Source organism: Vombatus ursinus, unplaced genomic scaffold (assembly GCF_900497805.2).
Source record: "Vombatus ursinus unplaced genomic scaffold, bare-nosed wombat genome assembly UNPS02014786.1, whole genome shotgun sequence".
NCBI classification, from domain to species: Eukaryota; Metazoa; Chordata; class Mammalia; order Diprotodontia; family Vombatidae; genus Vombatus; species Vombatus ursinus.
In genome coordinates, this window is record NW_020954564.1 from 14347173 (window position 1) to 14373449 (window position 26277).

General features: G+C 43.2%; 1 protein-coding gene across 1 annotated transcript in view; it reads left to right on the forward strand.

The window, feature by feature from the left end:
* LOC114047378 (olfactomedin-like protein 2A) overlaps window positions 1-26277 on the forward strand; it is a 46321-nt gene that overhangs the window by 10086 nt on the left and 9958 nt on the right. Inside the window, exons 2-5 of the mRNA XM_027868203.1 lie at window positions 7754-8017; window positions 11443-11550; window positions 15117-15302; window positions 18961-19210. Coding sequence (XP_027724004.1) covers window positions 7754-8017; window positions 11443-11550; window positions 15117-15302; window positions 18961-19210 — 808 coding nt within the window. The remainder of the gene's footprint in view (window positions 1-7753; window positions 8018-11442; window positions 11551-15116; window positions 15303-18960; window positions 19211-26277) is intronic.

The window sequence follows — 26277 nt, forward strand, 5'->3', positions numbered from 1 at the left end:
AATAGGAGGAGGAGGAGAAGGAAGAGTAGTAAGAGAAGTGATAGGAAGACTAAAAGACTGAGAGTTGGAAAGAACCTTAGAGATCCTCTAGTCCAGGGTTATTAACCTATTTGTGTCATGTATTCCTTTGCCAGTCTGGTAAAGCCTGTGGACCCTTTCTCAGAATAGTGTTTTTAAATGCATAAAATAAAGTGGACGGGAGTAAGCATTTATTAAGAGCCAATCATGTGCCAGTCACTGTGCTAAATTTACAAATGTTATCTCATTTGGTTAAAAAAAATAGAAATTTAAGAATAAATAAAACACAGAATTACAAAGGAAACCAAGTATACATATATGTATATATATATATATTTAATTTGGTTAAGCAGTGGGGTTAAGTGACTTGCCCCAGGTCACACAGTTAGTAAGTGTTATGTATCTGAGGCCAGATTTGAACTCAGGTCCTCCTGACTCCAGGGCCTGTCCTCTATCCACTTAGCCACCTAGCTGCCCCCCGAAACCAAGTATATTGAAATATGGTTATCAAAATATAAAAAATAAGTTCAGAGGACCCAGGTTAATAACTCTTAACCTTAGTCCAACCACATCACTTTACAGAGAGTGCACATTTCTGTAGTGTTGTAAGATGTACAAAACATTTTTTCCCAGCATCCCTCTGAGGTAGGTAGGAAGTAAAGATTATTTTCTCTACTTTGCAGATGAGGAAACTGAGGGTCAAAGAGGTTACATGAATTGCTGAGCTAGTAAGTATGAGGGTTAGGACTCATGCCAACTGACCCCAAATTTAGCATGCAGCGGGTGGAGTGAGAGAGACAAGACCAAAAAGACTGGAACTGACTGGGGAGGTATGTCCACAATTAGGTGATTTGCATTATATGTAAATTAGGCCCCATTGCTTAATGTTAAAGTAACTATACTGTCTCAAGTAAGAGCTCCAGAGGCCAGATTTTCAGGCTTTTAGAAGGACAGAATCACCTTCCAAGTAGGTGGCAGGCTATCCTAATGGAAGGAGGTGAGGGGTTGGAGAAGAAATACAAAGGGATAGAAAGGGAGAATAGCAACTTTCTTTGGCACTAATGGTCCGTGCAGAATTTGATCCATCTTAGAATCTAATTGACTCATTTTCAGTAAAACCACTAATTTTCCCCCTGATGGTTTTTGGATTCTATTGTGAACTACTTGTAAGCATTCAGAGTCATGTTTATATAAAAACTACCAAGAAAATGAGGACAGCAGCCGTCTATGTGGGCAGTGAGGAGTTTTGTTTCAGAGGTAGCAGAAGGGTGGGAGTAAAAGAGGAGAGTGGGAACCAGGGAGATCAGGACTTGAAGAAACATATTTTCCAGGTTTGCCTAGGGGGAGGACAGGATTAAGAAAAACAGCCAGTTGTAAAGAGTCACCAAAAGACTCCCCAGGATGTCTGGAACACAGTCATTTAAAAGCTCTCTTGGCCCTTTACAGAGTGGTGTCGGGAATGAGCCCTGATATGAGAGGCAAGAGAACTGGGTTCTAATCTTAGCTCTGCCTCGGTTCGGCTCTAACTTTGGGAAAGTTGCTTTCTCTCTCTGGGTCTCTCTCTTCTTTAAAATAAAGGGGTTGGACAAAGAAGATAGACCCCTAAGGTCACTGCCAACTCACACTCTTTGTTCTAGAGTCTAACATTCTATGTTCTGAGGTTCCTTCCAGCCCCTCTATGTTCTGTGTTCCAACATTCTATGTTTTGAGATTCCATCGAGTTCTAACATTCAGTTATTAGGAATCTTCCTTCATTGTGTAAGTTAGTGGAGGAGAGGAAGGAATTCAGAGTCAGCTCCACCTCCAAGTATGCACAGGGTTTTGTCTTTAGAAAAGTGAAAAGATGGGTGGTAGGAGGGAACAGGAGTTGGGTGGGGGATGGGAGGCAGGAGCCAGCTGGGTAGGACTTGGCTTGGGGTGGGGTGAGGAGGGGCTCCCCTCCTGGACCAAACCCAGGATTGTTGCCAAAGGCTATTTCCAGGCCAGCTTGAAAACTGACCCACCAGTGGGCCTGAGTAAGCTTTGCCAACCTCCCTGCACCACATAGGACGTTGCACCTCATCACTGAGGGAAAGAATGTAGCAGATGGTCGCTGCTTGGGCAGATGAGCTAAACAGCTTTTCCTGCCCAGTAATGGGGGAGGCTCCAGTTAAGTCCCCCACACCCAATTTCTGTCAGCTCCCCTTTTGCTAGGGCACCATCAGACCAGGCCAGAGAAGCACAGGCTGGGATTGTGAGTGGGCAGAAGCAGGGAACCTAGAGGCCAGCAGGACACGAACTCTCTGAGAGTCTGGAGACCCTTGGGGGTGATTTTCCAGGGTTGAGAAGCAGCCCCATTTAGTGCAGAGAGCTAGAGGCAAAGGACCTGGATTCTGGTCTGGCTGTGCCACTAATCATCCGTGTGATGTGGGCAGGATTCATAGCCCTCACAGGGCCTCATTTTACTGATTTCTGTTTTCTTAACTCAAATTAGGGGGTTAAACTAGTGAAGTCTAAGGTCTCTATCAACTCTGCTCTAATATTTTGTGTTCTAATATATTTTCTAGCTCTAACATTGTGTGTTTTAAAGACCCCTTCCATTTCTGACCCTCAGTGTTCAAAGGCCCTATCTAAGATTCTGTGTCTAAGGTCCCTTTTCATTCTAATATTCGAACTTCTTTGTTTTAACAATCCATGTTCTAATGTCGCTTCCAACCCAGGTAGCATATACGATTTTATGATTGATTAGATGGAATTAGCATTTGGAAACTCCTCCCACAAATGGCATGGGGCTGTGGAATGCAGCAAACACCAAGCCCTCATCCTGGCCTGGTGTTAACCATTAACAGGTAGGAGATAATTACCTGGCAACTTCAAAAGTAAGTTTTGCCAGGAAAGTGTCCTTGTTACCAAAAACTTCCTCCAGCAGTCCCAGAGCTCCCTGCTCAGGACTGGTCTGTCTTCTCCACAGGATTGTGAGGTTAGAGTTGGACCTTTATTGCTGGCCTTCCCTTTCAAAAACCCCCAGAAAAGGGAAAGAGAAGACTCAAGTTCAGGGATCAAGATTCTGAAGAAATAAGACTATAAGAAAAGCAGTTTTTTAAAAGATGAACGCTAACCTAATCACCACCACTACAAAATTGGAAATCCAAAACAAATCATGAAAGCAATAAGCCCATATTTCTGTATTTGATTACAAAGTACTCTTTTTATAGTAACTTTTATGAGGTAGGCAATGCAAATATTATTGTCCCCATTTTGCAGATGAAGAACTAAAGATGGAAAGTGGAAGTGATTTTCCTGTTAATAGCTCACATTTCTCTAGTCCTTTACAGTTCACAGAATCATAGGATTTAGAGCTGGAAAAGATCTTAGAGAGATCTAGCCCAACCCTCTGATTTTACAGAAGGGGAAACTGAGGCCCAGAGAAGGCAAGTATCACTCAGGTAACAGAGCTGGGATTCAAATCCAGTGTACTTTTCATTTCAACACGTTGCCTCCTAACTTTACAGAGTACTTTTTTCATAGCAACCCGGTAATAAGAGGTATGAGGATTATTATTCCCATTTATCTAAAGATGAACCTAAGACCCAGAAGGGTTAAGGCACCAGCACTGCTTTTGGAGTCAAAGGGTCTGAGTTCAAATCCTGACTCTACTGCTTACTGCCTCTGGCCTTGGGATTCCTCATCTTTAAATGGAGAAGGACAGACTAGGAGGTGGGGAACCTTTGGCTTCAAGGCCACATGTGGCTCTCTAGGTCCTCAAGTGAGGTCCTTTGACTGAATTCAGGCCACAGGTTCCTCACCTCTGAGAGAACCTTTAAGGACCCTCCCAGTTCTTACTTCTATTACTTGTACAAGACCACAACTACTATGTATCAGAACCAGGGCTCAACACCATGCCTCCTGAATCTCATTGCAGGGCCCTTCTCTTTATTCCTTTATGTCTTCTTATCTGGGAATGCTCAGATTACTTGTAGTTATTCTCATTTTGTGATAGTATAAAGCAGAAGTCTAATCTTTCTTCCATATGACACTTTATTTAAAGGTAACTATCATGGTCCTCCTCTCAGTCCTTCAAATCTTCTCCAAGCTAAATGTTTTGGTTCCTTCCAACATTCTTCACATAGCATGATCCTGAAGTTCCTCACCATCCAGATTGCCTTCCTCTGGGCCCTCTCTAGCTCATTACTCTCCTTTCTCTTTCTCTTTCTCACGTTTTTTCTGCTAGGCAATGGGGTTATTACTCTCCTTTTTCAAACATGGTAGGCAGAACTAAGCACAACCTTCCAGATGGGTTCTGATCAAGGTAAAGAACAACAGTAAAGTTGTCATTGCCAAAATCATCCAACCTAAGGTTGAATTAAATTTTCTGACTGTCATGTTGAACTGAACTTGCAGTCCACTAAGACCTCCAGATCTTCACAAGAACCAGGACTTTTTTTTGTTAACCTGAGTGTTAACCTGAGAGGACTTTATACTTACCACTATTAAATTTCATCTTATTTGACTCACTCAATTTTTCTAGCCCATGGAGGTCTTTTGGGATCCTGGCTCCATCATTCAGTTAGCTATCCCCACAAGTTTTATTCCATATGCAAATCTGATACCATTATCTAAGTTATTTATAACAAGATCAAATAAGCACAAAACCCAGAACAGAACTTTGGGGTAGTCTTCACTGAAGACCTTCTTCCAAGTTGATATCTACCTTGGGACAGCTAGGTAGATCAATGGATAGAGTGATGAGCTTAGAGTCAGGGAGGCCTGAGTGCAAATCCAGCCTCAGACAGATACTTAGCTGTGTGATTCTGGGCAAATCACTTAAGCACTGTCTGCCTCAGTTTCCTCAGCTGTAAAATGGGAATAATAACTACCTACCTCACAAAATTAAGAGGATCAAATGAAATAATATTTGTAAAGTACTTAGCTCAGAGCCTTGCACCCTTCCCTCTCCTACCTCTGAAATCTTTAGGACTTATTCAACTACATCTGAATCCACCAGACTGTTCTCTTGTATAGCCCACAAGTCTTCATCTTGTCCACAAGGTTAGCATGAGAGACATTGCCAAATGCTTGCTGAAATCAAGTCTACAATGTCTACAACATTTCCATAATGTATCAATCAAGCAACCCTGTCCAAAAAAAAAAAAAAGAAAAAGGAGGGATCATAGGAAGAAAGCAAGTATTTATTAAGTCCCTGCTATGTGCCAGGCACTATGCTAAGTGCTTTACAAATATTGTTTCATGTGATTCCCACAATGACTATAGGAGTTAGGTGCTATTATGTTCTCCATTTTACAGTTGAGAAAACTGAGGCAAACATAAGGTACATGACTTGCTCAGGGTCAAACAGTCAGTGAGCCTCTGAGGCTAGATTTGAATTCAAGTCTTCCTGACTGTAGACTCGGTGTTCTATCTACTGCACCACCTAGCTGCCTGCTATAATCACAGGATCATAGGTTTAAAGCAGGAAGAAACCTCAGCCATCAACCACTCCCTCATTTTACAGAAGAGAAAACTGCTCCCATTCATTCCAGTAGACAACGGCAGATCTTGTGCTTTCCCTCTGTACTATGCTGTTAGCATATGAGTCTGGTCGGCTGAGACTTGTTCTTGGGGAATTCACACAGTCTCATTCTCATCACTGCTTCCCTTTCCAGATGTTCACAACCCTTCCCTTTAATGTATGTTCTAGGATTTTTCCAGGAACTGAAGTCAAGCTCAGTGCCCTATAAATGACAAACTCTGCTTTTTTCCTGGTTTTAGAAATGGGAATATTTGCCCATATTCAGTCCTGAAGCATGGATCCTGTTCTCCACAGCCTCTCAAAGATCTCTGCAACTGGCTCAATAATTATACCTGCTTCTTCCTTCGGTCCCCTGGGATATAGTTCATTCAGGTCTAGTGACTCAAATTCATCAAGGGCAGTCAAGCATTCTCTTGCTATCTCCTTCCTTAACATGGGCTCCAATCTCTAATTAATCATTTTCTAGTCCAGGATCGTTTTTTCTTAGCAGAGAAAAGAGAAGTGAAATGAGTTGAGTAGTTCTGCCTTTTCTTCATTATCCTTTATCTTTGTTCCAACCCTCTTGATGAAAAGCTGTCCTAATTTTTGTGTGTGTGTGTGAAACAATTGGGGATTAAGTGACTTGCCCAGGGCCACAGAGCTAATAAGTATCAAGTGTCTGAAGCCAGATTTGAACTCAGGTCTTCCTGATGCCAGAGCTGGTGCTGTATCCACTGCACCATCTAGCTGCCCCAGTCTTCCTCTCTCTTTTGCCCAATAGAACTAAAATGCCCTACTCATGGTCAATGTCAGCTTGATCTGAACTTTTATATTCTTGACACTCTTCTTACAAGACCCTGGAGCACTTTGGTTCTATTACCTATCCTTGGTCCTACCACCTTTATATCCTTCTTAAAGTCTACATTGATCTCTATAGACCATCACTTCTTAAACTGTGGATTGCGACCCAACATGGGTTTGCGTAACTGAATATGAGGGTCACCAAAAATTTGGCAACAGTAAAAGGTTTCTGAACGCACATTGACCAAAAATTAATTCAAAATCAAATGTGTAATGAATCTGAGGTGTTTCCGGCAGCGCTTGACTGTGTTGCATCATGCAACTTCACTGCAGCCTTGGTTCTGAACACACAACATGCACACTTTGCACTGTGCATGCCGTCACACTACACAATGCAACAGGAATGCTGCCAGAAACACCTCGGCTCAGGTTCAAGACTATTGTATGTTATGAACTGCAGTATTTTTAGTGTGCCTACAAAATCGTTAACTGAATTTTGGCTTGGGATTAGGACAGAATTTGCAGCAATTTCTGAAATGACCCTAAACATACTTCTGCCATTTTGTACTATGTATTTATGTGAAGTGGCGTTATCAACATTGATGATTATAAAATCAAAATATCAATCAACTTTGAAAAACATTGAAGATGTTCTACATCCTTCAGTATAAAATATTCCACCAAGATTTAATTATTTATGTAAAAATAAACAAGCATATCCATCTCATTAATATGTAAATTTGCTTTCATCTTTGATAAATGGTAAAATTATATATATATCAAAGAATCATGATTTGTATACTTATTTTATGTATCTGTATACCTGGGGACATGTAAAAATTTCTCGGGCAAAAAAAAAAAATTTCTCAGGCAAAAAGGGGTTGTAAATGGAAAAAGTTTAAGAAAGCCTGCTATAGACAACACCCTCTTTCCTTCCTCATTGGAGTTGTTTTTGTTTGTTTCTGTTTTCAGAACTTCATTCTTGAGAGCTTCCCATCCCCTTTGGACTGACTTCCCCTGTAGAATTTTTGGCAGTGGGCTCCTACCTAGCTTTCTCCAAATGCTTTGAAATCTATTCTCTGAAAATCTAGAATGCCTGTCAGACTATCCTTGCATCTCCTCTCTTCCTCTCTCAGAGATTTTAAGATGAAGTGAGTGGTGACTTCCCTACAAGGTGGTCAATATTTCTAATTTGGCAGCCAATTCCTTCTTGTTGGTGAGAATCAGGTCCAGAATAGGTGTAGTTGTTACTTCCTTCACTTCCCATAAAAGGGAAATTTTTCCACTTAAGAGAGGAAGAAGCCTTCAACTTCAGTAATGTTGGTGGTCCCTATTACTCATGTGCCTACTCTGCCTATCAGTTAAATGGGCACTTCTCTCCCAGTGCCCACTCTATCTTTGGACCTTCTCTCCAGGAACTTCTGTTCTGCTACTCCCCCCGCCCAGGTATTTGGTGATACTGAACAGGTTCAGATGACGTCTGAGGGCTCTGACTGCCGCTGCAAGTGCATCCTGAGACCCCTGAGCAAAGACGCCTGCAGCCGCGTCCGCAGTGGGAGTATGAGAGTGGAGGATTTCTACACAGTGGAAACTGTGAGTTCTGGGACTGATTGCCGCTGCTCCTGTACTGCACCACCTTCCTCTCTCAACCCCTGCGAGAATGAATGGAAGATGGAAAAGATCAAGAAACAGGCACCAGAACTCTTCAAGGTATGTGGGGTAGGGCTGAGCAGATACTTTCCCTTTCCAGAGAAAGGGAAGCAGCCACAGTGGCTGGTGGTGGAAAGGGTGGAAGGGAGGCAGGCCCAGGGGCCAGATTCAGGAGATTACAGGACCTGTAAAGGGAACCCCCAAATACTCAGCAGTAAGTCATCACAAAAAACATGACTTCTCGTACTCAATCAAAATGGCAAGTCACTGTTCCAGTGTAAAGTCACAATCTCAATAAATTCCCTAATCTCTAATCTCAGTAAATTGTAGAATCAATCCCCACTGTGATTTCAATATATCACAGGTTGGCATAAGAAATTAAATGGGAATTTTTTAGGAGTTTGGCGGAAGCTTCAGACAATACACGAAGGCCAGCAAATGACACAGAAAAAGTTTAGAAACTCGGAAATGCATAAAATACATGTATGGTATTGTAGAATATCAACCCAAATTTTACAAGAGGGTACTGTAAATACCCCATAAAAGAAGAAGAAAAAATTCAGGTTTCTTTTCTGGTACAAAGGGAGGGCCAAAAAATTTTACACAGATTTTCCAGATCGTGGGGGTGCTGTGTCCCTAACCCTCACAATATGGAGTGGATAACCATAATGAAAACTGAAATGGACCTTGACTGCAGAATGTTAAACTTGGAATAAGACTATAGAACATGGAATGTTAGGAAATAAAACATGGAATAGGACCTTAAAACATAGAATGGAACTCTAGGGGTTACCTAATCTTACTCCTTCATTTTACAGATAAAGAAACTGAGGCCCAGAGAGAGGAAGAGATTTGTCCAGAGCTGTACAGTTAATTAAGATTGGGGATCAGAATACAGGCCTTCTTACTCCTAGTACATTGTCCTTTCTGCTCTATCTACTAACAGCACATGGGTTTCAATGTCTGTCCGAGAAATTCCAGGGAGTCACTTGTGCATTCTTTTTGTTTAGGGTTTTGGCAGAATTCCGTTTTTCACTTCTGTCTTCCTTCCAGACTCTTAGTAAGGGTGTTTCTCCAGGTCCTAGATCTCAGGCCCTCTTTTTAGGGGTGGGGGGGGAGGGATGAGTCAGATTGTAGCTTCAGAAAACTGAGCCAGGGAGCTGAGGATCAGCTCTGTCCCTTTGGGCCTAAGTATAAGAGTCAAACCCATGTTTCCTGTGTGGATTGGTTGAGGGGAGGGATAAATGTTATTGAGGTTGGAGATTTAGGAGACTTCCAGAGAAGGGCAGCCTTACCAAGACTTTGGAAGGGGAAACAAATGTCACGAGATGGCAGATATTAGTGAGGGTAGAGTTCGAAGGACTGAGGAACAATCGTTGCCCGCATGGTTCTTTGGAGAAATGGTAGGATGGGGTAGGTATACATCAAGGAAGGTGGAAGGACGGGTGGGAACCCATTGGAAAATACGGGAGAGCTGGGGAAATGGAATATTTGCAGGGATGGGGGCAGAGGAGAGAGGAGAGGAGTTAGGAGCTACTCTTTCTGCAGTCATGGCCTTTGATGTCCCTCCCCCCAACAAGAGCTGTTTTGTGTGATAACCTCCCCCTACAAGTCCTTTGGCTTCTCATGCCAGCCCTTCCACCCCCTTCTAAGGGAGCAGTGATTTCAGTTAAAGGTCAATCAGGACAATGTCCTGGGTGTGTGCTTTTTGTCTCAATCATTTTTCCAGTTTGGTGTGGGGAGGAGACCTGAGACATGGAGTCAATGAGGGAAAGGGTGTGGGCTCTGTTTCCCTTTTTACTCCCAGACCAAGCAAAGTTAACATCAAACACATATGGGAAGGAGCCAGCTTTCCAGGCAGGAAGGGGGCATAGGACCAAGAGAAGGGAGGGGAATTGAAAGTAGTAAGAGTCCCCAGCAACGGTCCCAAGGCCTCAAGGCAGGGGGTGGGCTCTGAGGAGGGTACCCCAGCCCACCAAGTATAGGAAACTCCCAGATTTAGGCTCTTGCGAAGGATTGTTGTTTTTTTTTTTTTACTCTCATGCACTGTTGGCCAAAAGAAACCTTAGAATGTGGACTTTCAGTACTAGAATAGTTCTTAGAACATAGAATGCAATGACTAGAAAGGACCTTAAAACAGAATTTTAAGGTTGGAAGGAAACAACATAGAATGTTAGGGCATAAAGGACTATAGAACATCAATTGTTAGAACTGGGAGGACTTTTGAGACATCGACCATCAGGGCTAGCAGGAGGCTTAGAGCTAGAAGGTATCCTAAAACAGGAATTGTTAGACTTGGAAGGAACCCCAGAATGGAACTTGTTAAAGGTGAAAGAAGGTTGAAAGGGGCCTTAGAACCCAAACTATGAAGACTGAAGGAACTTGAGAACATAGACCGTGAGCTAGAAGGCCCCTTAGAACACAGAATGTGAGGGCTAGAAGGGACCTTAAAATTTAGAAATTGTTAATGCTGGAAAGGTCCTTAGAATATAGAATATAGTCCTTAGATCATAGAATGTGAGCATTGGAGGGGACCTTAGAACGTAGAATGTCAGGGCTGGAGGGGACCTTAGAACATAAAGTATAATAGCTTTAAGTTAATAAGAAGAGACCTTAGAAGAATGTTAGGATTGAACAGTGCTTTAGAACATAGTACTTGAAGGGACCTTGCCAAAACTGGAAGGAACTTTAGTCTAATAATGTAATTTTATAGAGAAGGAAACTATGGTTCAAGGATGGAGGAATGACTTGCTCAGGGTCACACTGTGAGTTGGTGGCAAACTCCAGACTGGAACCCAGTTTTGCCGAGTCCTGGTCCAATGTTCTTTCCACTAGATCAATTTTTCTGGAAAACACAGTATCAAAGAGACCAAGAATGGGAAGTGTAGACCTCAGAAGTCATCTAGCCCAATCCCCTACCCAATGTATATCTCTCTGTTACAAAATCTAGCCTGTGCTTGAATCCCCAGTGATGAGGAACTCATTGTCTTTTGAGGCAAGCCTTTCCAATGTTGGAGAGTTCTAATTGTTAGGAAGTTCTTTCCTATTTCATACTGAACTCCGCCTCCTTATAATTTCCTCCAATTGCTTCCAGTCCAGCACCTGGAGCTAACCAGAATAAATCAAATCCCTCTTTCCCATGACAGCTGTTCAGCTAGTTGAAGTAGATTCTTGATGGAAACTAATCCTAGTTCAACAGCAATGGAGCCCCAGTTGCCAAGAAGTTGAAACTGATGGAAATACTTAGTAGAGCTCTCCCTTGTTGCTGTCAGAGCTTCCTGAGTCATAGGCCATCTGGTCCAACCCCTCGCTGGAGTGTGAATCCTCTCTAAACCATCCCCAACAAATGTTCATCCAACTTCTGCTCACATACTTCCATTGACAGGGAGCTTACTATCTTCCGACACAGTCTGGGGCCCCAGGTAGGGACCTGGGATGTGAAGTCTGGAGATTTGGAGGAAAACTGTGGCCTTTTTTCTTTATAGCTCCAGTCCATGGTCGACCTCCTGGAAGGGACATTATACAGTATGGACCTGATGAAAGTCCATGCCTACATCAACAAAGTGGCCTCTCAGATGAACACACTGGAAGAGGTGAGAGGGTCTGACTCCTCCAAGATGGTAACAGGGTTTGGGACTAATGACTGGAGTAGAAGCAAAATTCGATATTGGTTCAAATATAGGGCACACTCTCCCCCTAAATCTTGTTTGTATGAAATCTGGAGTCTGGGAACCCCAGGCTACCAGGGAAAAAAAGGCTGTGTTCCCTTCCATACCTTCTCCTTTTTAGGGCATCTAGAGCAAAAGGAAGGAACCAGCAACAGCTCCATCTCTACCATTTAGGGGTCCAAACAAATGGAACCAAGCCCTTCCTGGGCCAGCCTTAATCCTTTCAGAACCAAAATGGAGATTTGGTGGAAAGAGGGAGTGCCTTAGAGTCAAGAGACTTAACTTTGCTTCCCTAGCATAGTACCTGGCATGTAAAAAGTGCTTAATAAATGTTTGTTGAGTGAATGAATGAATTCAAATCCCAACTCTGTCATTTCCTAGCTGTGTGACCTTGGACAAGTCACTTCCTTTCCTTGAGCCTCAGTTTCTTCATCTGGAAAATGGTAATAACAATCCTTGCCCTCTCTACCTTATGCTATTTGACTGTTCAAGTGTGACAGAAATATGAGTTGTTCTAACTCCTCTTTGCTTCATTACCCCAAAAGCTGCCTCCAGTCTAGGCAGCCTCCTGACCTAGAGGAAATTATGAGGCAAAGAACATCCGTAGACAGCTCTTCATTAATATTGTTGTTAGAGACTGCCTGGAGGAATGAAAAGAGAACTGAACTTCGAGTCTGGAGTCCTGGTTTATGAGCCTAGATCTAATACTTACTTGCAGCATGACTTTGATATTCCTCTCTATGGGCCTTAATTTCCTCAAACTGGGCTCAATGATGCCTGAACCTCCAGATGTAGCTTTGAGGTTAAGGTGAGAGAAGGTGAATAAAAGGCTCTGTAAATAGTAAACAATAACCAAACCAACAATTATAGCATTTGTATAGGGCTTTGTAAAGCACCCTGTGTATGTGGATTTGTATTACTGGCGTTGAGCCCAAGGCTCGTTTCACAATAGTGAATAGTTAATAAGTATTTGTAAGTGAATGTAATTGAGCCTCATTTTCCTCACCCGTACAGTGTGTGTAGTCAACCTTGCACTCCCCTGGACCATGGAGATGAAAGCACTCTGTAAATATAAAACATGAGCAGTTATTATTGTCTTTTGTCTTTACTGGCTGGGTCTCTAGGCCCCTTCTACCCGTACCTACCCCCCCCCAGAGCTTTGGCTGGGAAAAGGCCCCTGTCTCTTCAGGCTTCCTGCTCCTGCCTCCAGTCTGTGTCCCGCCTTCCTTGTCTCTCAACTCCCTCAGACTCTTCCGGCTTCGGTGTGGATACCTTTCACCTTCCCCTTTGGTGCATCTGAGAGAGAAGCTGGATTTTTCAATAATTAATAATGATTAGCATGCATATTTACATATTTCCCATCTCACATCTCATTTGAGCCTTGAAACAACTCTGTGAAGTATACCAGTATTGCAGGTCTCATTGTCCCCGTTTAGCAGATGAAGAAACTGAAATCCAGAGTGTGGCAAAGCTGGTGGAATGTCCACTTTGGGATTATTAATAGTAATCTTATAATAATAGCTGGGCAGCTAGGTGGTGCAATGGATAGAGCACCAGCCTGGAGTCAGAAAGACTTATATTTGTGAGTTTTAAAGTCCAGCTTTAAACACTTCCTAGCTCTGTGACCCTGGGCAAATCAGTTTTCTCATCTGCAAAATGAGCTGGAGGAGGAAGTGGCAAACCATTGCAGTATCTTAACCAAGAAAACCCCAGAAGGGGTCATGAAGAGTCAGACATGACTCAACAACAACATAGTGCTTTAGAGTTTGCAAAGCACATTACAAATATTTTATTTTATCTTCAAAATAACCCTGGGAGGCAGGTGCTATTATTGTCCCCAATTTACATATGGGGAAACAGAGGCAGATAGATTAAGTCATTTGCTAAGATTTAATAGACTAGTATCTGGGGTAGCATTTGAACTCAGGACCTCTTAATTCCAAGTCTAGTGTTCTATCCACTGCACCGCCCAGCTGCCTCCAGCTAGGTGTTAGGCCCAGCTGAGAACCTAGGCTTCCTGATTATCAAGTCAAGGCCCTTAACTACATTTTTTAGCTATGAAAAAGATCACATGCTGTTATTTAAAAAAAAAGAAGGAAAGAAAAGAGGGGGGAAGGAAGGAGGGAAGGAGAGAAGAAGGAAGGAAGGAAGGAAGGAAGGAAGGAAAGATTTCATATGGTTGAGGGACTATCTAAACTTACATCTTAATAATATAATGTGAACAATAGTGGTGGCTGACACGTGGTACTTTATGAGAGAACTACAGACATAGAACTGAGAGGGAACTTAGGGGTCATCTAGTCTAAAGAGGTCAACCTCTCATTTTTTAGATGAATAAACCAAATTTTAAGGAAGTTAAATGACTTACCCAAGGTCACAAAGATGCTAAGTCACCTAGGAGGAATTTGAACCCAAGTCCTCTGACTCCAAATCTGACGGTCACCCCTCAGCTCCCTGCTGCTTCTGGTGATGCTTCCTAGCCTCCAGCCATGGAATATGATGGTCTACAAAGAATCAACATTGACTTTATCCAGGCTATTAGCAAAAAAAGCACATATTAATGACTGCATGGAATCCTTACAACAACCTCAGGAAGTAGAAACTCAGAAAACCTGGAATGAGTCCAAACTCTGCCACTAACTTGTGTGATCCTGGGCAAATCACTTTGGTACTGCTCACTTAATCTCAGTATCCCCATCTGTAAAGTGAAGAGAATGAAATACTCACTGCTTTTCTCGTACAGTCAGCTGAGGTAGTACATATGTGGAAAGCAGCCCATGGAAATATCATTTTTCCCATTTTTCAGATGAGGAAAATGAGGCTCAGAGCAGTAAAGTGACTTTCCTAAGGTTACATGGCTAGTAAGTGACAAGGTGAAGACTTGAACTCAGGTTTTACAACCTTACTCCAGTTCCTGTGCTTTCTCTACTACACAACAGCCTGCAGTGGTGGACAGGAGGAAAGGGGATGAGGAGTAAAGAGTGGCAGGAGAGATGCTGGGATGTAATGATAATAATTACAATACTACTAGAGAGCTTTGTTGCTGTTGTTTAGTCATGTCCTACTCTTCATGACCCCATCTGGGGTTTTCTTGGCAGAGACACTACAGTGATTTGCCCTTTGCTTCTCCAGTTCATTTTACAGATGAGGAAACCGAGGCAAAAAGAGTTAAGCGACTTGTTCAGGATCACGCAGCTAGTAAGTGTCTGAGGTTGGATTTTAATTCAGATCCTACTGACTCCAGGCACTCTATCCATTGGGTAACCTAGGACTTACAAATATCACTTTCCTCACAATAGTCCTGGGAGAGAGAAAGTATAAGGATTACTATTTCCATTATACAGATAGATAAACTGAGGTTCAGAAGGGAAATGACCTGCCCATGGTCATGCAGCTACTACCAGATCTAGGACTTGAATGCAGAAGTTTCTACCCAAAAGTTCAGTGTTCTTTCTACTAAGCGTTATGCTTCTTGTCCCTGTCCCTTGCAGACCATTAAGACAAACCTTAGCCGGGAGAATGATTTCATGAAAGAAAGCGTGGCCCACTTGACCCACCAGATGAAGCGTTATGAGAACTACTCAGACATCATGATGAGTATTAAGAAGGAGATTTCCAGCCTGGGCTACCAGTTGCTACAGAAGGATGCAGCTGCTGGTCCTGAGAGCAAAGCCCAGGTAAGCAAGAGCCGTGGATTATGTTAATCATGAGAATAGCCCATGTTGCTAGAACACTCTCCAGTTTGCAAGTTGATTCCTTACAAAAACCCCATGAGGTAAGTCATGCAAATGTGTTATTAACCCTGTTTTACAAATGAGGAAACTGAGGAAGTCACTTGCCTAAGTCACACAGCCAGAAAAAAGAATGAGGCATCTCTTCTTAGCTACTCCCCGAACTTTTGGTGCCAGTTAGAGTCTCCACAGGTGACTGACTACTTCTCTCACAAGGTTCTAGGGGTGACTCTGAGGGGTTATGCATCTAGTACCATTGCTCCTGAGCCCCCACCATTCTCTTTCCTATTAACAATCAGGGGCAGCTAGGTGGCGCAGTGGATAAAGTTCTGGCCTTGGAGTCAGGAGAACCCGAGTTCAAATCTGCCCTCAGACACCTGACACTTACTAGCTATATGACCCTGGGCAAGTCACTTAACCCCAATTGCCTAACCACCCCCCCCCCAAAAAAAACAACAAACTCCCTATAGGAGCAGCTAGGTGGTGCAGTGGATAGAGCACCGGCCCTGAAGTCAGGAGGACCTGAGTTCAAATCCAGCCTCAGATCAAACACTTGACACTTATTAGCTGTGTGACCCTGGGTAAGTCATTTAACCCCGATTGCCTAAAAAAAAAATCGACCAAACATGATTAATTAGCTTTAATCAAAAGCATCTACTAGGATGCCATAAGAACAGTTGGTATAAAAGATTGTTCCCCAAAGCACACTCTCTCACAGATTCAGGACCATGGGAAGGAGAAGCTCACATTGAGAGGCCAATGGGAGTCAGGCACACATGGACCGGCTGATCCCTAAGGTACAAAAGTGCCAAAGGGGTGACTCCTAACTTCTGGTGCTTTGTGACTGGAAGTCCTTTCTTTAGTCCATAGCCAGCGTTCATCTTTGGTACAAGGAATCGTGCTCCTCGAAGCTTCCTTCTTTCTCTGGTGCCCATCTTTCCACATCTGCTTTTCCTCAATAGGTCACTCAGTGGGTTGCGTTGTCTCCTACCAGTCCAGTATCTCTGATCCTAGCTGGACACATCGATTGCTACTGCTCCAATCTCTCTAATTAAAATGGTGGGAGGGGAAGAGAAGACTCTTTTCTTCCCCCAACCCCAAGACTGATTCCCTCTCAGGGGCTTGGCTCTGGAACTGGAATCCTCAGCTCCATAATTTGAAATCCTCCACCACTGAACTGGCCTTCTACTGTATGATGCACAGGGGAAGGGAAGGGTATAAACATTTGCACAGTATGTTCTACTGGCCAGGCACAGTGCTAAGTGCTTTACAAATTACAACAATATTGCAAGGTGCTGTTATCCCCATTTTCTGACTCACTGTGACCTCCATTGGGATTTTCTTGGCAAAGATAGTAGAGTGGTTTGCTATTTCCTTTTCCAGCTCACTTTGTAGATGAGCAACTGAGGCAAATGGGTAAGTGACTTGCCCAGGATCACACACCTAGTATGTGTCTAAGATTGGATTTGAATTCAGGAAGGTGAGTCTTCCTGACTCCAGGCCAGGCACTCTATCCACTGTACCACCTAGATGTCCTATGCATATGTGTGTATACGTATATATGTGTGTTGATAGATAGACAGATAGATAGATAGATGAGTCTTCCTGATACAGCAATTTTTGAGATGCTGTTATCCCTATTTACACTTGAGCAAACTAAGGCAAATAGAAATTAAGTGACTTTCCCAGGGTCACACAGCTCGTAAGTATCTGAGGCTGGATTTGAATTCAGGTCTTCTTGACTCCAAGCCCAGAACTCTATCCATTGAGCTGCCTCTGAGCATAGCCTCAGAGACATGTCTGATTCTTTCAGCCATTCACAAGATATTTCCTATGTGGCTTCATCTGCCTTCATCCAATGGCCAAAGGTCTATAATCCTGTCAAGTCGATTAAAAGACTTATTTGCACATTGTGGTAAAGTCTTAGAAAAATTCCTTAACAATTAGTTTGCTCTGTTGGTTGGTTGACTGATTCAGGTTGAAAGACTAGATAAAGAGGACATTTCTCCTTAGGTTGAAATTAGACTAGATGCTTTAACAGGGTTTTTCCAACTCTGGAATTCTGGGATTATTAGTCGTATCATTAATGACAATGATGTATTACATATGAAATGTGGACATTTAAAATAAACATCAAATGAAAGCTACACATTGCCTTGGAAAAAAAAGACAACTGACATGACTGGGAATTGGATTATATATGTAGTATTTGTCATATCACCAAGAGTTTTCGTAGATTGTAAATTGTGGGATCTAAAAACATTGAATATCTGAGTTGGAGTGGACCCTTTAGAAGATCATAGAATGTTAGGAGTGGAATTAGCTTAGGGATAAGCTAGTCCAAATTCTTCCATTTAAAAAAAAATTCTTAATTCAAGTTTTATTTAGGACTTCCTTAAAGGAATGGCAGAGAAGCTTGGTTTCTCCTCTGTGGCAAATGATTTGATAAAAGCCACCCAAAGAATTAATGACATAGCCAGGACTTGAACCCAGATCTTTGGACTCCCAATTGAGTGTGCTTTCTACTGTGATTCTTCCCTGATCTGCTTCAACAATAGATTACATAATGGACTTGGCCAAAAGGGCCCCCATGCTGTTATAGTGAGTTAACACCAGAGTCATCTGAGCAGTAATAAAAATAACATTATTCATCCTCATAATAATAATAGGGAACAAGCTCTCCAAATGCCTATATACTAGAAACTACTCCTAGGAATGGAATAATGAGGTCATGTTGTTCAGTTGTTTGAGTTATATCGGACTCTTCATGACTCCATTTGGGGTTTTCTTGGCAATGATACTGGAATGGTTTGCCATTTCCTTCTCCAGCTCTTTTTTAATAGATGAGGAAATGGAGGCAAAAAGGGTTAAGTGACTTGCCCAGGGTCACATGGCTAGACAGTGTCTGAAGCTGGATTTGAACTGAGGAAGATGGGTCTTCCCAACTCCAGGGTCGGCACTCTATCCACCGTGGCACCTGGCTGCCACCAATGAGGTTATAATAACCAGTAAAAGGTTGAGCTTGGAGAGTGAAAAATTCATAGAATGTCAGACTTAGAAGGAATTTTGGATTATAGAATGTAAGCTGGTGGTGCAGCTAAGTGGCACAGTGGATAAAGTGCCCGGCCCTGGAGTCAGGAGGACCTGAGTTTAAATCTGGCCTCAGACACTTGACACTTACTTGTGTGAACCAGGGCAAGTCACTTAACCCCATTGTTTAGCCAAAAAAAAAAAAAATGCAAGCTGGTATCTAACTTTGAAGTATAGAATGACCTGGAAGGGACATTAGAACATAGAACATAGGATGTTAGAGCTGGAAGAGACTTTAGAGGTCATCTTAAACCAACCCTATAATTTTACAGATAAAGAAACTGAGGGCCAGAGAGAAGTGACTTACCTACGATCATACAGCTAGCAAATTACACAACCAGGTCTCCTGATTTCCACATCCAGTTACTCTTTGTACTCCTCCAGGGACAATGGGAATTGTTACCTGGGCATTGACTTGACAACTAGAAACCTATTCCCCCAATTCTAAACCCCAAATAGCGTCACAGGTGCCCCCCAGCAGGTCTAGGAGTCTTTTTTCCTCTTTCTTTCCTAGGAGACAGCTGGTGGAAAAGGCAGAGAAGCCAGCAAATATTCTGGAGTCAAGAAAAACTTTGGGGACAAGGCTGTCCCAAGGCCTCCCAAAGACAAGCTTCTGAAGGTGGAGAAGGTGAGAAAAGACACTGTGAAGGGCAAAGCCCTGCAGGCCACAGCTAGGCCCCGGGTCCTCCCACACCAGCAAGCAGTAATCCGGGGCATCACCTACTACAAATCCACAAAGCAGGAAGAGGTGGAAGATGCAGCTGGTAAGTATCTTGAGAAGGAGGATTCAGATTTTTCTCTGATACAAGTAACAATAACATTAGGAGACTAGTGAGCTGTCCTTGAATGTTGGAGCTTCTAGGGATGGGGGTGGGGACAGGATGGCAAGGGAAATAAAACATGGAATGTGAGATCATATAACATAGAATGACAGAGTGGAAAGCGAACTTTAGAAAATAGGATGTTAGGGGGCAGCTAGGTGGTGCAATGGATAGAGCACTGGCATGGAGTCAGGAGGACCTGAGTTCAAATCCAGCCTCAGACACTTACTAGCTTTGTGACCCTGGGGAAGTCACTTAACTCCAATAGCCTAAAAAGGAAAAAAAAAAAAAAACAGATAAAGAAAGAAAATAGGATGTTAGAACTGGAAGGGACCTGAGAACATAGAATTTGATCATATATACTACAGAATGTTCAAGAACAGGCCTTAAATTGTCAATGTTTAAACTGAGCCTGTGGTCAAGAGACCAGATAGAATGTCTGAGGATTTCTCTGCTGCTGCTCCTACCACACATAATTCATATGATGGCAGGACTTCCTCAGCATCAGGTGCTCCCTTCTGCCCAGCTCAACCAAGGAAGAGCCACGACCTGGCTCCGTTTCCCCATATTTATTCCTTCCCAGACTTTGCCCAAAAAAAGGCACACAGCAGACAAACAGCTGCAGGAATCTGACTTTGCCAACAAGACCTGTGGGAACCAAGGCTTTCTCTCTGGCAAGCCGCCCAAGACCCATCCACCCTCTCCCTCTTGTGTTGCCGGCTGGCCAGGCCAATGGCAAGGACTCTGAAAAGGGATGCAAGGCCCTAATGTCCCCCTTCCCCTTCTGGCTGGGAGCAGTTCCAGGGCCAGGCCTGATGTGTGAACAGGAAGAAGGCAAGGAAATGCTGATGTGCCCTTGATAGCACATCAAAGGCAGGGGAGGCTAGGGGAAGAACCTGGTCTAGACAAGGTCTGATTCCCCCTTCCCCTCTGTCACCCCAGCACCCCTGGATCCAGACCTTGTTTCTGCTGTAAAATGAAGGGTGAGACTAAGTGATTTCTAAGGTCCCTTTGAGCTTTCACATTCTACATTCCAGCATTTTGTATTCTTGAGGTATAATGGAAAATATTCTGGATTTAGGACTAGCAGACTAAGGTTCCTATCCTGGCTCTGGGGCAAGATACTACAACTCTCAGCCTCAGTTTCCTCTTCAGTTAAATAAGGATAATAATACTTGTATTGTCTCACTCATGTTGTTTTGAGAAAAGTTCTTGGTAAAGTTTAAGGTATTAGCTTGATACACATATGTATGTGTGTATATATGCACATATATACACACATATATATTTAGATATACATATATTTGTTGTTTAGTCATTTCAGTCATGTCCAACTCTTCATGACCCAATTTGAGGGTTTTTTTTGGCAAAGATACTGGAGTGGTTTGCCATTTCTTTAGATAAGGAAACTGAGGCAAACAGTTGACTTTGTGAGGGTCACGTGGCTAGTGTCTAAGGCTAGATTTGAGCGCAGTAAGATAAGTCTTCCTGTGTATGTATATATGTGTACGTAATTTATTGTTCCGATGTCCTTTCCATCACTGAGATTCTATATTCTAACGCTATCCTTCTATCATTCTACATTTTATTCACTTGGTTTAAGGTGAATCACCATAATTCACCCTTGCCTCCCTTCCCAAAGGTGAGCTGGGTACAAGATGGTGACTTTAGAGTGGGAAGACACCTCAGAAGCCATCTAGACAGGGGCATGCTGCTGAACGTTTAGCAACAGTGGTGGGAGGTGGATGGGGAGGAGGGGAATATGTGTACAGGACACACTTTTACGTTTGTCTGCATTATTAACACTTTCTTAAGTCTAGATAATCAACAAAGCAATAAATCAAACCTTGATTGGTAGTGGTTTGCAAGTTTTGATCTCCTAGGTGTAAATGTTCCCGGTGAAAATCACCTATATGTTTCAAGCTGCCTCCAACTGGCCCAACCCCCTCATTTTTTAGTTAAGGAAACTGAAGCTAGAGAAGTTAAGTGGCTTGCCAAGGTCACAAAAGTAATAAATGGGAGAGCTGGTATTTTAATTCAATTATGGGTTTCTAAGAGACAGATTCAACTGATTGTAAACCACTTAATCCCTCTGAGACTCAATTTCCTAACCCATAAAATGGGAATAACATATTATACTATTTTCCTCACAGGGATGTTGTGGGGGGGAAAAGTGCCATGTAGATTTTAAAGTCCTACAGAAATGTTATTATTATCCCTTAGTAGGTATCCAGCTGCTTACAGCTGTGCCTCTGAATTGAAGATTTGCAGAATTGTGGGGGAGAAGTTATAGGTGAGGAATGTGGGGATGGGATAAAAGGGGATGCTGTGGTTAGCTTCATGTGGTGTTTGACCATCACTCTGACAGCCTGGTGGGGAGAAGGGGTTAAGTTAGTACTTAGACGCCAAGATTGGTTTGTTTCTGTGGTTTGGGGCCACAGCCCAGGGATAAAGAGGGATGCTGTGGTCACTTTGTATGTTGTTTGACCCCATCACCGTGACAGCCTGTGGAGAGAAAGGGTAAAAGATTATTGCTTGGAGACCAAGGCTGGTTTGACTCTGTAGGTTTTGGCTACAGCCCAAGGAAAAGTCAGCCAGATTCTAGGCTGATTGGGATTACACTGGGGGTTTGAACTCTGCCATAAATGAATTGCAAAAGGCCCCCCCCCAAACAAAAGAAAGAAAGAAAAGAAAAGAAAATGTGAGGGGACCTCTCCTTTCTAGAACCAGGCTAGTCTTGCAGGTAAGCAAGGATTAAAATTTTTCAAAGCCAAATCAGATGGCTGGAGGAGATAATCCCCAGGGAGAAATTAAGTAGGATAGTGTAGTGGAAGCAACATTGGACTGGTACTCAATTCATGAAGTACAGGATCCAGCCACTTCTGCTATCTAAATTGTCCAATGAAAAGGCTGGATTACATGACCTCTAAAGTCCTTCCTAACTGTAACATTCTATGTTCTTTCCAACCTTAAGATTCTATATTCTAACTTTCTATGTTTTGAGTCTTTTACTGCCCTAACATTCTGTATTCCAGGGTCCATTCCAGAGCTGATATTTTATGTCCCAAAGTCCCTTCCAGTTCTAACATTCTCTGAGTTTGTGAGTCATTGTCCTAAGTGACCCCCTTCATTTTCCCCGTATATTTTTCTGTTACCTGCCCACAGCTATAGGATTGAGAGGCAGGGCCAGTAAGGAGCCTTTGTCCTGCTGCCAAGTTGTCTCAAGCAACCTTTTTAGTGAGAGGAAGTGGATGTCTTGACTCTTAGGGAGAGGGACCAATGTGATTGATGTCTGGTGGCAGGGTCGGGAACAATATTGTCTGCCTTTGAGCCAGGGTACAGAGCAGGTGGCTTTGGCACCTTTAACCCCCATAACAAACAAAGTCAAGGCAACAAAAAGGAAGCATGGAGAGGGAAAGAAGTAGAACAAAAGGGAGAAGAAATGAAGGGGAAGTGGGAGAGTGTAAAGATGGAATCAGGCTCTGTACCCTGAGGATCAGAGAGTGTTAGACCCTAGAACGTAGAATGTCAGAGGCAGAAGGGACCTGAGAGCAGAGGATGTCAGAGCTGGAAGGGACATAAGACTATAACATGGTGAAACATAAAGCCTGGATTATTAGAGCCAGGAGGGACCCTAGAGATCACCTTTCATTTTGCAGATAAGAAAACTGGAACCCAGAGAGAGAAAGTGAGTTGTAAAATGTCACATAAAGTCCATGGTTGAGCCAGGACTAAAACCCAGGTCTCTTCCACAGTTCTTTCTACTCCCATGTTCCTTTAGTCCAAACCAAAATGAAGTACCCCTCTCAGAAAAGATTCAGTTTACCTCAAAGTCAGTATGTTCCAAACAGTCTTGATAACCTTCTCCCAAGGCTGCATCTTCTCTTGACTTCTCGCTTTCTGTCTGGACTCCTATCACTCATCCATCCTCTTGCATTTGAAACCTGTTGGTTATCTACTTTTTTCTTCACCTCTCAAGTCCAATTACTTCCTAAAGCACTTCAGTTCTAATTCCATAACATCTCTCTCTTCCTAGTTGAGGAAAGACTCAGAGATGGGGAAAAGTAGGGCACATTTGGGGCAAAACAAGCAGGTCAGGTGGGTTAGAATGTAGAGTAAACATGAGAGGAATGAGAGGAGGGAATAAGCATTTATATCACACCTACTGTGTCAGGCACTGTGCTAAGCACTTTACAAGTATTATCTCATTTGATTTCCCTCCCCCCCTTCCCCAGAAACTCTGGGAGATAGATACTATTGTTATTCCCATTTTGCAGTTGAGGAAGCTAAGTCAAATAGAGGTTAAATGACTTGCCTGGTTTCAAATAGTTAGTATCTGATGCAAACTTAGGTCTTCCTGACTCCAGGCCCAGTATACCACCTAGCTGTTTCTGTGTACATGAAAGAGAAGGCTGTAACTTGAGGCTGAAAAGGTAGGTATAGGATAGCTTATAGAGAGCCTTGAAATTCAGTCTATAGGCAGGTTTTAACCTCTCTGCTAAGGATTTTTAACCTGTCAGGGACCCTTTTGGCAATCTGGTGAAGCCTATAGACCCCTTCTCAGAATAATTTTTAATGCATAAAATAAAATACATAGGATTACAAGGGAAACCAATTATATTGAAATAAAGATGTAATTGCTTTTTCCCATCCAAGTTCATGGACCATGTGAAATCTATCCAAAGACCCCCAGGTTTCGAACCCCTGTTCTAAGTAATGAGGAACTACTGAAGGTTTTCATGCAAAGGGGAAGGAGACCTTGATCAAAGCATCAGGGGCATTATCCACACCAGTGAGGTCACTCTGGATTGGGGAGAGGAAAGACTGGAGGCAAAGAAAGCAGGGAGGCAGTTACAACAGGCCAGGCAAGAGGGAAGGAGGGCTAGACTTGGGAGGGTGCAGAGGCAATGGAAAAGAGGAAATGCATTCAAGAACTAATCATTGCATTTTGCATTTCTAGAGAGAGCACTTATAAATTTACCGAGTGCTTTCTTCACAGTGGCCCTGTCACTTCAGACTGTAGATTGAGCGTTGTAAAGGACCCTGTAGAGGATGTCTAGCCCATCTCCCTCATTTAACAGATGTGGAAACCGAGGCTAAGAGAAGTGTGATTCCCTAGACCACACAGGCAGTAAGTGGAGTAACTGGGACCTGAGTGGAGGTTGCCTGATTCCAGACGGGGAGTGTTTTCCACTGACTCACATGCAGTACAAGTGTGAGGAGCCTCCCACATTGGACGAAGAACCCAGGACTCGGAGGGCTGATGTGATTGGCCCACGATTACCCCCCACAGGGCAGAAACAGCACTTTCTTCCTGCAAGTCCAGCACTTTTTCACTATGATGATCAACATCTAGGGCTAGGCTATATGACCCTGGTCAAGTCTCTTCACCTTTCATGAAATGTTAAAGTTGAAGGAGCCTTAATGGACTTTATTAGTCCAGGCTTCTTATTTTATACCTGAGGAGCATGAGGCTCCACCAAGGAAACAGATTTACCTGTCCAACCCAATCCAATCCAGGAAGCATTTATTAAGCACCAGCTATGTGCAAAGCACTGTCCTAGGTGCCAGGAACACAGAGACGATGGATGAAACAATCTTTACTCTTGTGGAGTTGGCATTCTACCGAAAATCTACAGTTTGTAAAGAGAGAACTACGTATGATTGTTTGAGGAAGACAAAGGCACTTGTAGGAGTAAGAGATCAAGAAAGGCTTCCTGTAGGAGGTGGCACATTAACTGAACCTTCAAGGGAGTCAGGTGACATAGGTCATTAGTAACAGGCAGAAGATCTGAACCCAGGACTTCTGGTCCCCTATCAAATGCTCTTTCCATAATGACGGGCTGGCTCCCCTAATTGGTGTTGCTTTCTTTAGAAACATGGTCTTTGGGGAAGGGGACAGCCTCAGCCCAGTTAAAAAACAAAAACCAAAACCCCCACCTGCTGATAAGGGGCCCACAGGCTGCTTGAGATATGTGCTCTCAGAATACTTAATGGCCCCAGGCGGGCTTCAAACATCAGGAGGCTGCCATGACAAACAAGGCTGGAGGAATCCGTTTCCTTCCTGTAGATGTTTCTGTGGCCTCCCTCTATCAGAAGAGGGTGGCTGGGGAGAGAGGGCTCCGGCACAAGGCCTAGTTTGTTTCCTGCCTCCCTCGCCTGCCCTGCCAAGGGCTGAGTGAATCTGCATGTCTAGCCCCAGGGTATCTCCACCTTCCCACAGTTTGTAATATGCTCAGGAGGAATTCAGAAGAGAATGAGAGGCAGGGGTGGAGAAAGAGGAAGGGTGGAAGAGAAAAAGAGGGTGGGCCAACCCCTCCATTCCCCCAAGGACTTGGACCTCCATGCATCCAGAGCTTCTTCTCCTGAGGAAAGGGTCTAGGACAAGGGTGGGGAACTTGCAGCCTCAAGGCCACATGTGGCCCTCTAGGTGCTCAAGTTCGGGCCCTTTGACTGAATCCAAACTTGATCCCCTTCATAAAAGGATTTGTCTGTAAAACTTGGACTCAGTCATCCCAAGACCTAGAAGGCCACATGTGGCTTTGAGGGCACAGGTTCCCCACCCCTGGTCTACAAGTTCAAAGTCCTGGGTTTGAATCATTGCTTACTAGTTGTGAGACGTTGGGCAGGTCATTTGATTTCTCTGCAAAGCGAAGGGATTGTATTATATCACTTCTGTTTAAACTACCTATATTATGGTGCCTTTGTGAGGATCAAATGATACCATATTCCAAAGTGCTTGACAGTAGTAAATGACTCTATAAGTGTGAGTTATTATTATTGTTATTATTTTCTTACCTCTGCCTCATAGAATGCCTTATTGCCTTCGGGACTCAACTCAAGCAGTACCTTTTACATGAAGCCTTTCCTGATCTCCCCTCAACTTCTAACACCTTAAATCGCATTTATTTGGTATTTATTCTAACTATACTTATATGTGTACAAGTTGCCTCCCCCTTTCAAAACAATGTAAGACCCTTGAGAACAGCAACTTTTTTTGGGGGGGAAGG